The 11207-nt window shown below is 42.6% G+C and overlaps 1 protein-coding gene across 1 annotated transcript in view; it reads left to right on the top strand.

Annotated features, from left to right (window-relative positions):
- The window catches only part of TRPM7 (transient receptor potential cation channel subfamily M member 7), a 146919-nt gene extending 135978 nt beyond the window's left edge, over window positions 1–10941 (top strand). Inside the window, 12 exon segments of the mRNA XM_040415068.1 lie at window positions 639–735; window positions 941–1014; window positions 2534–2574; window positions 3149–3177; window positions 3259–3309; window positions 3972–4037; window positions 5164–5447; window positions 7358–7440; window positions 8093–8298; window positions 8566–8617; window positions 9320–9426; window positions 10614–10941. Coding sequence (XP_040271002.1) covers window positions 639–735; window positions 941–1014; window positions 2534–2574; window positions 3149–3177; window positions 3259–3309; window positions 3972–4037; window positions 5164–5447; window positions 7358–7440; window positions 8093–8298; window positions 8566–8617; window positions 9320–9426; window positions 10614–10738 — 1215 coding nt within the window. The 3' untranslated portion in view covers window positions 10739–10941.
- The last annotated feature ends 266 nt before the right edge of the window (window positions 10942–11207 follow it).

Here is an 11207-nt window from a genome sequence, read left to right on the forward strand (position 1 = left end):
AGTAATTATTTTTATTTAGACTCTCCTTGTAAAATGCCATTCTTAATAAATGTCCCCTAATTCTTTGTGCCTACAGTCACCAGATCTGTATCCAAAAAAGATACTGAATGGTAGAAAAATCACTGTTTCTTAAAGGGGTTGTGCAGTGGCGTAATGTTGATGACCTATCGTCACTGGAATGGGACAGAGCAGTGGTAATTACACAAGACAACATGCCGCTAAACTTTGAAAGGGTCAGGGGGCTCATGTGACCACTGCTTCCTCTTCAAACAGCTGATCGGCGGGGGGCGCTGGGAGTCGGACTCACTCTTATCCTTTCCTGAGGATAGGTCATCAGTATTACACTACAACTCATCCTCTTTATTCTGCACAAATAAGTTTCCATTTAGAGAGAAAATTCCATATTTTGACTTTTTGTTGCAGACGGCTGAGGGAGCTGATTTGTAGTTGAGTCGGTGCAAAATATCATACCTTTGTTCTAAATATGCTATATATTTCTGAGAGGATTGGACATATCTCCAGTGTTCAGCACCAGCGATATAACAATTATTATTGTTAATTATAATTTGTTAGCAGTGGTAATTCAGTGAGAGCACTGTGAAGATCCTGCCATCTGTGACCAGCTTTCTATCCTATAGATGGAATCCTATCCTCCTTTCAGCTTGAAGCAAGTGAAATCCTGTGCGGGGTTTACAGAGCTCAGTAAGATCTCCCAGTCCTTGCGGCTCGATCCACGTGAGTCCTCCAGTGTATTAAGGCATCAGTGCTTTACAGTCCAGTGTTTGGAGTTTTTGATGAGATAATATTCTTTGGCAGCAAACTGTAGTAGGCATCAATGACCAAACATTGCTTATTATATTTTGTTGTCTATTGTCACTTGTTGCTTATGTTTCTCCTGGCACTAAAAATTGGCAAATAACAAGTACATCCCTTTGTTTAGTGCATGGCGGCAGCCGGAGAGCCTCACTAACCGAGGAGACAGCTGTGGATGACTCCAAAGAAACCTTTCTAGCGGTGTGTACTTATGATGTGCATGCTCAGATATGTGTGTGATAGTGGATGTGGGGGCCTTTTATGTGACAGAGGAGGATCACTGACCGCTTGCATTAAGTAATCAGAATCGAGGGCAGGAAGTTCCACGAGCAGTGGAAGAGCGGTCCGCGTTGTGGGCTGTGCGACAGAGTGCCCTAGTTCTGCTTCTTTCTGTTGTCATAATGTCCCCAAGTTGGCAGCTTTACTCAGTTTAGCAGTGCAGAGTCTGCAGTGTGCCAACATGAAGAAGAATCTGTTGAATATGCGGCCCTATGAGCTCACACACACACACACACATAAGAACATGTATGTTCAGCCCCCCTTGTCCCGACCAGCACTGGTGCTCCTATTGTGGCTAATGTATAATAAGGCACAAAGCAATACAAATACCCATGCGTCTGGCTCAGCTGTGCAAAAGAAAATACCCCTAGACCTGTGAATGAGCTCCACCATACTCACTCCATGAATTGGTCACATATGTTCATTCAAGTCACGCTTGGGTGCAGCCATACAGCAGTGTAATTAAAGGGGCATTCTAATTATTTCAAGTTATCCCCTAAGCACAGAATAACTATTAGATCAGTGGGGGTCTGAACGCTGAGACCCCTACCAATCGCTAGAATGGTGGCCTCGTGGGGAACCCATAAATGAATGGCATGGAAAGATCAGCATGAGGCCTGCTGCTTTTATTTATCCGTATGGCACTGCTGGAGATGGCCAAGTACAAGCACTTGACTATTTCTGGCAGTTTCCCAGAGATGATAGGACTGTGGTGTCTAACCTCCGGCACTCCAGCTGTGGTGAAACTACGACTCCCAAGATGCAAACTTGCTTGCCTGTTCTCGCAACTCCATAGAAATGAATGGAGCCTGCTGAGAGTCGTAGTTTCACCACAGCTGGAGTGACTGCGGTTAGGGATAACTTGAAATAACCAGAATAACCCCCTTAAGCAACCACTCACAATGCTGGAGTGCTCACGATCCATTATCCCATTCAGGTGTATAGAGTTTTAGTGACCATGCAGAGGTCTTTCTCCACTACAGCCCACCATGTTTTAGGAAGCTCCGTCCCCTTCCTCTTTCAGACTGGTGGGGAGTGAGGGCACAAAGCACCTTGTTTCAGTACCCCACATCTTCACTGGTTTTCCTCCGGTTACCCATGACCCCTGTTCTAGGCATCAGAAGCAGGGGGGATCCTGTTAGGAATCCAACTATCATTTATACTTATGACTGATACCATACCAAAGTACTGAATCTTCTCACCAACAAATGGGTTAATGGCTAACTGTGTGTAGTGCAGGGAGCATTTCTGGCCCTATATGGGGAGCCCTCTCTGTGATGTCCATGTACCATGACATACATGTGACACAGAGCAGTGCATGTATAAAGGACAGTAGTGAGCACACAAGTACACAGCCTGATTGTATTGTGCTTTGGTTCTGGAAAGAAGGTGAATTATTTTCTCTCTCCTCATTGTAATACTGTATGGATTTCTCTTACAGGATTGGTTGCTGTCTCATTCATCCTCCGCAAGCAAACCAAAGTAAGGCTTCTCCCTTCCCTCCAAGTAATTTTCCTGAGTTTCCTTGGAGTACTTCTCTGTCCTCAAGACAGCTAGGAAGAAAATTGGTTCAAATAATTACTTATCCATAATCTAAATATCCAATATCTTCAGAATTTAGGAAGAAACATTGAACACTTTAACCCTTGGCACAAAACAACTTAAATTTAAGACATCTGCCTGGTGTGATCACTACAAGATACTGGCTTTGATTGAAAACTGGTCTCCCACAGTTGTCTCAGGGATCAGGCACCGCAGCGATTAACCCCTTAGATGCTGTAGCAAATAAGGCATCTAAATAGTTAGACACTCCATCTGTCACCCCACTGGCCCCCTGCAATGTGATTGTGGCCAGGGTCTGCTATCTGTGTCACTCTGGCAGGGCCTAATAGGAGTAACTAAGACTGGGGCTACAAAGTGATCTTGACTGCAACACCCATCAAATGACCAAAGATGACTGTCTGGCTCATTCAGGCCAGGCTTCAGCATTGAGTATATACTGTAATTGCGAACCCGTAAAAAAAATAATCAGAGAATTGATGTCTTCTATTTACAGGCCTACAGCAGAGGAGGACGCTTTGAATGGTGAGCCTCTCAGACAAAATAGAAATCGTCTGAATTTATTGAGTACTGAATGACTGAAATATAAACTTTTAACTTTTGTAGGTATTGGATCACCTTTCAAACCAATAGTGGACATCAATTATTGCTATTCAGGTTGGTTGGCTGTATGAAAATGCTATGTTGATTCAAATATTTGTCCAGCGGGATTATATTTTTTTATATATGGCTTAGAGGGGTTATAGAAAGGAACAAAACACTACTTGCGTCACAGATTTCCCAACTGCTGCCATGCTGCTGGTCTATGCTTCCTCCTACTGTGGGCAGGAAATGGCAGTAGATACTGCTCGGGCAGGTCAGGTGTGCGTCCCCTGTCATTTCCTGTGTGTCAAGCCAGGACCAGGAAGTGGAGAAGTGGCGAGCAGCAGAGACCATATATAAAAATGTCATCTCAGTGGACAACCGTTTAAAGGGGTTTTCCAGGAATATTGAAAGAATTACTCTTGGCCTCTAGCCTGCATCGCCTGTTGACAGATTCCTAGTTTCCCGCCACACCATTCCTGAGCACATAGCTACGTTCACCGCTGCAGCCAATGTCTGGCTTCTGCAGTAATGTCTCCCTAAGCAACTTGGCTGCATCGGTGACCAAAGCCATTCCCCCATAAGGTGAAGGAACGGGAGCCAGCGCTCAGGACCAGGGTGGCTGGCAACAGATAAATATGAATAGACTATGCAGGCAAGGAGCCAACAGTCAATAAAATATTCCCGAACACTTTAATGTTTCATTTTGGTTTCTTAACAAATGCCTTCTCGTGCAGCTGTTGAACGAAACAACCTGATGCGATTGGCCCAGAGTATTCCTTTCACCCCAGTTCCTCTAAAAGGTGAGGTTATTACTCATTGTCATTGGTATGCATTCTGTTTCTTTATAATGTCATCTGAGCGTACAGCCCTATTAATGTGCAGTGTATTAGAGATATGTCCACCTCCTATTAGACCAAATGGTATTAAAAATACAGCGTTTGACTAGGAGGAGCAAAGAATAGAGTATATTCATAGTTATGAGTTTGCAGGGAATGTTTGCAATGCTTTGACTTATGGGCACCCTGTATACATTGGTATCAACGGCTATTAGGAGAACAGACCTGTCCCTATAGTATCCTGCCTTTACAGTCACCCACTTCAATCTCACTATTGTATTGTGCAGATTATTACAATTTATACTGGTATGTGATTGCCATCTTGTGGCAGCTTCCTGTTACAGCAACACTATGCCTATATTCTGCATATTGTTACAATCTAAACAGGTACGTGATTGCCATCTTGTGGCAGAATCCTGTTACAGCAACTTAGGTTTGAAGAAAAGAAAATGATTGTAAATGAGTTTATATTGCAGTGCAGTTCAAAGCTCTTTATCATATTGCTCCAAGATAACCTTAAATAACCCACTAGGGGTTTAATGTGCTAGTGTCTGTGTTGAACCCAGGGGTGTAGCTATAGGGGAAGCAGAGGAAGTGGCTGCTTTGAGGTCCAAACTCAGAAAGGGCCCACCCAGGATGAGGGCCAAAAGATTTTGTCAGGACCCCCTCAACAGTATTATGACCATATATACCGTGACACTGTAGGAAACGGGCAGAGAGGCCGCCGGGCCTTGGGTTAATGGGAAAGAGAGATGAAGGACAACTGAATCTTTGTCCAAATAAAATAAAAACAGATCGTCATCTTCCAGTCCTGTTGCTTACTAAGTTTATTGGTTCAGGTTCATTTCTCCTAGAGTTGAGGTACCACCTGGGATCAAAAAAGACAAGAGTATTAGGCACCACCTACTGCTTAACTTCTAGAATTGAAGGTTATGTCCCCCCACTGACAATGTAAAAAGTCATATTAGGAGTAACCACCTTTTTCACTCTCTCTCTATAGTATTTAAATAATGTAAAACACACTTTTGCTATTATTCAGGTCACTGTGTTCTTTTCTGAAGGTGTATTTTCTTATGTGTAACTCTTACAGGAGAGCTGGTCACGGTGTATCGCCTGGAGGAGAGTTCTCCCAGCATCCTAAATAACAGCATGTCCTCCTGGTCACAGAGGGGGTTGTGTGCCAAGATAGAGTTTCTGAGTAAGGAAGAGATGGGAGGGGGATTGAGAAAAGCTGTGAAGGTGGCGTGCACATGGTCGGAGAATGATATCCTAAAGGCTGGGCACCTTTATATCATCAAGTCCTTCCTTCCCGAAGTGGTGAATACTTGGTCAGCGGTGTACAACAAAGATACAGTTCTTCATCTCTGCCTTAAAGTAAGTATTTGAGTCCTAAAAAAGCTGTCTGGCTGATTATTATGTAAAACTTGGATATTGTGTAAAATAACAAAAATAAGTCATTCTCGTCTTCGTGATCCCCAGGGTTCCATTCTCGCACTTCCTGGTCCTTTTTGACAGACGGGAAATTGCAACCACTCAGCCAATCACTGGCTGCAGCTGTGACATGCTGAACTGTTGCACCTGCTCCTAGAGGCTCCGTTCGCCCACCTCATTTCCACGCCTTTCTGTCTTGATTGACAGGGCCAGGCCAGCTTTGCTTCTCCTGCTGGCTCTGTCTGCTGTGTAAATCTTGCGCCTGCGCCGTCCCGTTCAGTATATGGCGCAGGCGCAGTTAGCCCGCCGGCTTCCTGCCTGCGCAGAATACTGAACAGGACTGCGCAGGCGCGAGATTTACACGGCAGACAGGGCCAGCAGGAGAACAAACGCTGGCCTGGCCCTGTCAATCAAGACAGAAGGGGCGTCGAAATGGGTGGGCGAACGGAGCCTCTAAGAGCAGGTGCGACGTCCCCCTGCTCCTAGAGGTTAATTTGCATATAATAAAAGTTAAAATTGTACGCAGTATATTCAAATGCACACCACCGATCACTGAGCCCTAACTCAAGCTGTTGGTGCCTTCCCTTCAGGGGGTCAAGGGGATGGGACCTGTCTCTGTTTTGCTTTTAACTCTTTTGAGGTCACTTACTGGTGTGGGAGGAGGATGCAGCTTGTGAATGACCTAAAGTCAAAAGGACATGCTCACTGTTGGCGGAAAAAGTCCCGTTTGTACAGTAGGTACATGTGGTTTAAATCAAGAAATATAGTGAGATTAATTTAACCCTATGATCTCTTTTAGTAAAAGAATAACCTCCTGTTACAGGGTGGCAGTCAATGCTCATATCGGCTCTCTAAAGCATTTATACGGTGCTTGTGTAAATTGAGACTAATACATGTCCTGCTGATTTGTTTAATACGTGGTACAGCCTGTTACAGAAATTACATTTTACAGCTGCACAATTGAAAAAATACATTGTGTAATTTAAGAAAATGGATGGAAGCATAGTAAAGGGCAATTGTGTATTGCAGCTGCTGAGTTTTATTCCCCTGCTCGCTAATCTGTGCAGTCCTCTTTACTTGTTCCATTTAAAAAATGCTAATCTGATGGAAGAGACTATTCCCTTTTTATTTTAACATTCAGGTCGGTTATTATGGATACACAGGTTGTATCCAGTATAAGGCCTCTTGCACGTGACTATATGCCCTCCAAAACATGCGGTCCATGAGCGGGACCTATGTCCCGGCGCGTCATTGATCGTGCGCACAGGAGTACACAGCAACATAGATTCCAATGATGCTGTGCACGTCGGGCCGCCCGCGGGGCTGTTGTCCCGCACTCATAAGATCATACTGTCTCGGAGGGCATGCGGTCGTGTGCAAGAGGCCTAAGGGAAACAGTTTTTCCATTTTTCAGATTCTTTAATGAGTCAGACCAGCAGGAATGCCAACAGGAGTGAGAAGGTAGCCCAAGTGGCAATGGCCTGTACACTTCAGGGAAGTTATTAGTAAATATTTTTTTCCTATTTTAATTTGTCCAAAACCTGAGTGTGTCCTATAGTCAGGAGCGTCTTATAGTCTGAAAAATACTGTATGCTTCTGTGCACAGGTTCAACCACATGGGGGAGTTCTGCGCAAAAGGTCCCCGGGGAAAACAAATCCTTTTACATTTATAAATTACAAGGTTTGCTGAATCTTTTTCTGCAGATCTATCAATAAATATCGGTCTTCTCAGCTCCTCCTGCTCTCTAACATGCTGCCTGTAGATTGCACTGAGATTCATGGGGACAAGTTCGCTTTACTGCCTCTATTTTTAGCCACCAGTTAATCCCTGTCTGCATTTATTGTCTTTTTAGGAAATACAACAGCAGAGGGCAGCACAGAAAATGACATTCGCATTTAATGCAATGAAACCCAAGTCCATCCCATATTCTCCAAGGTACAGGTCTCCATTGCTTGTAGTACACATGATAGGAAAGACTATTTTACTGTGACATCTAAATATGAACATAACCACAGTCTCAGGATATTGGCTTTTTAGTTGCTATTTGGAACAACGTTTCTGTATGTATCTTCTACCTAAACATAATGTGAATGGAGCCAATTAACACAACCAGATGCTGTGGCACATGCTCATACTTGGACCTGTTTTCCATACTGCAGTAATGCAGTATAAACCCTTAAAGGGAATCTGTCCTATTAAATCTCCTTATGGAGAGCACCAAAGTGGCATGAGGAGTCTTATAGACCAGGCAATGCTCCTCTGGAATTCTGAAACCGCTGTCTGCAGATGAGATGCTGGCTTATTTATTATCCAAGTCATGTCTCAAGGCTTATTTAAAGGGCTGAACATTGACTTATAGGATAGCTGCCTTACATCAGGTGGCATCAGAGGCTGAGCTTGTAAAGAGCTCATTTGCATCCCTTCTTCCCATGCTTGATGCACAGACAGGGTGGGTGCAATCTCTGAATATTGACTGGATTCATGCAATTTTGCCAACCATACCCCAAGAGCTAACATAACACTGAGTTAATGCAGCGTTCAAGAATCTTCATTTAATCGAGGACTGTTTTTTATTTTTTTTCTTCAGGTTTTTAGAAGTGTTTCTGTTATATCATCATTCGGACGGGCAGTGGTTTGCAATCGAGGAGTGCATGAATGGAGAGTTCCGAAAGTACAATAACAACAATGGAGATGAACGTGTCCCAACCAATATGTTAGAGGAAACCATGTTAGCTTTTAGTCATTGGACCTTTGAGTACACAAGGGGAGAGCTTTTAGTTCTGGATTTACAAGGTGAGGCTTTTATTACTGATTGTCTTTCAAAGATCAAAAATGGATTTTGTGAAATGGCTATTTCACTTTATCATTTTCAACCGATCATTGATTTTTTATTTATTTTTTTAAGTAGATTTATGGTCGGCAGTCATATGGAAAAGTATTCTTGGTATTTATATGACTAAAGTGCAGTTCACAGTTGAATTCTGGGTACGGTTCTGCACTTTGCGATGTGCAACATATATGATGTTTTATAACTGTTTGTAACATTTTATCTATTTACAGGCGTTGGAGAGAACCTTACCGACCCATCAGTTATAAAATCTGGAGAAAAAAGGCAAGTTATTCATGTATTTGGCAATCACTGGAACATTCTACATGTCACGTTGTAGAAAAACATGAAATAAAAGGACCTGGCACTCAGTAGCTGATTTTTACGTTGTGATTTTATAAGTATAAGGCCTCCTGCACACGAACGTTTGTTTGTTTCAGTGTCCGTTCCGTTTTTTTTGCGGATAGGATGTCGACCCATTCATTTCAATGGGTCCGCAAAAAATCCGGACAGCACACCGCATGCTGTCTGCATTAGTATGTCCGTTCAGTAGAACCGCAGAAAAAAAAAAAACATGTCCCATTCTTGTCCGTTTTAGGCATTGTTACAATGGATCCGCAAAAATAAATATGTATTGCATCCCTTTTTTTGAGCGGTTCCCCAATTTATGGACCGCAAAACACATACGGTCGTGTGCATGTAGCCTAAGACAAATGTATAGGCAGTATCTCCAGAGAAATCCATGTTTGATAAGTCTATGTATGACCGAAACATCACTTTTATTATATTTGGGTTGCTAATGAATAAAGAGTACAACATGTGTATCAGCTATTGAGTGCCAGATGCTTTTATTTGATGTATGAAGTAGTGGGATCCTGTCAATGCACCACTTCGTACTAGAGTGGCGTGCTAACTAGTGATTTATTGGGTAAAAACATCAGTTGTGGTTCAGAAGCCTACAATACTAACAGGAGTGTATTTCTATAGGTCATCCGACATGATTTTTGGACCAGCCAATTTAGGAGACGATGCAATTAAAAACTTCCGTGCTAAGCACCACTGCAATTCAATCTGCAGAAAGCTTAAGCTTCCAGGTAAGCTCCATGTTACCTTTATGTGTGAACATAGCTGGTGCACAATCGAGGAGATGTATGACAAATGTAGTTGTGGTACTAGTGCAAACCTATATTAACCTTTTAGGTTTATTTCACATGAGTGATATGGAATGAGTCGGGGTCTGTTCAGGAAAAAACTGATGGTTTTGCACGCAAGTTGAATCAGTTTTTTTCTGCGATTACATTCGGTGTTTGTTTGTTTGTTTTTTCGTCCGGATTGTATGCATTTTTCACGCGCGTGAAGAAAAATAAACTTCATCTCCTTGCAACCATCTGTGAAAAACACGTTGCATCTGGATGCCTTTAGTTTTTCACGCAAGCCCCATTCTCTTCTATGGAGCTGCTTGAAAGCCTTTAGTTCCTGTTGTATGTCCTCCACCATTGCACAGCTAATAGACTACATGGACACGAAGTCTCACCTCTATCCCCAAACTTCATGCAGGTACATACTGCCGATACCAGCTGGTCTCCAGCAGAAGATTGAAGGGGTGTCCTCTGTGCCGGCCAGATTTCAGCAAAGCTGCTTGTTTCTGCAGGCTTATCTAAAAGGGACATTTTCATACATGTATTTATTTTTCATATTTTTTGAGGTGTAGCGTCCTTTTTAGTTTCATAGCAGCAGCATTTCAAAGGGTAAAATCTGCAAAGAGAATGTCCATTTAAATTAGTATCGCATGTTAAATTCTGTGCAGATTTTTCGCCACAGTGTTTAAATGAGATTTGTTAAAATCTAGTCAGGTTTTCTGCTACTGAAATTTGCTGAGGATTACTGCCTGCAAATCTGGATGGAAAGTCCACGGTGTATCCGTTACATGGGAAATCACCCTTAGGAACTTTGCCAGAATTTTGTGAAGTATCCTCCTGTAGTATTTTATTTATTAATTTTTTACTTCAAATTTCTAGAAGTTCTGAGTTGCTGAGCTTTCATGGTTCAGTCATTTTACAAGAATGTTGGCCAGTTTGGCCAGCAGGTCAGACTGCTGCTGCCCTTCCTGTTTTAAGGCACTCATGGATCCGGTCCCTATCTAGTTTTGTATCTATTGTCATAGCATTATCATGGGAACTTCAATATATAGAAATGTATTTTAAACTAATGAATATGTTGATTCACATTAGCGGTGCTGCTGATCCCTACAGTGCTGACTCTGTCCCCTTTTTCTTAAAAGACTTGAAGAGGAATGACTACACACCCGACAAAGTGATATTCCCTCAGGATGAACCTCCAGAATCCTCGACAGATCCTGATGGTTCCACCAAAGAGTCAAAAACTTCTATCCGTTTAATGCTGTAGCTGAAATCCCAGATATGGTGGACAGTTCTCACACCCTCAGAATGAGTTGTATTGCACATGTGTGCATGCTGCTAGGAGTCATGATTTTTTTTTTTTTTAAACTTTACCGAGTGGATGACCTTATGTGAAAGGCCCTACCTTGGGCCTAAGCCTGAGTTTTAGCAGTCTGTGTGTCCAGGTTTTAGGTAAACTATGCCTTGTGTGAAAACTGAGAAGTACTTTCTTCCACAGGGTTTTCCAGATGTAGCACCTGTCTGTAGATGCATCACAGGGCAATGTGCTGGTAACGAACATGAAATGGTGACTTCAGTTTTAACTGTGTATAGTGGCTATATTTTATATATTACAATTTTACCAGTTTAGTAAAGCCATGATCAGCAGATACGTATCGTATTCTAGAACAAACGGGAAAGTGTCCCTTCAAGTTGCCTTGTAAAGATAAGTGCTTTTCTAGTATATCATGTCTGCT

The sequence above is a fragment of the Bufo bufo genome, chromosome 1, assembly GCF_905171765.1.
Source record: "Bufo bufo chromosome 1, aBufBuf1.1, whole genome shotgun sequence".
In the NCBI taxonomy this organism is placed as follows: Eukaryota; Metazoa; Chordata; class Amphibia; order Anura; family Bufonidae; genus Bufo; species Bufo bufo.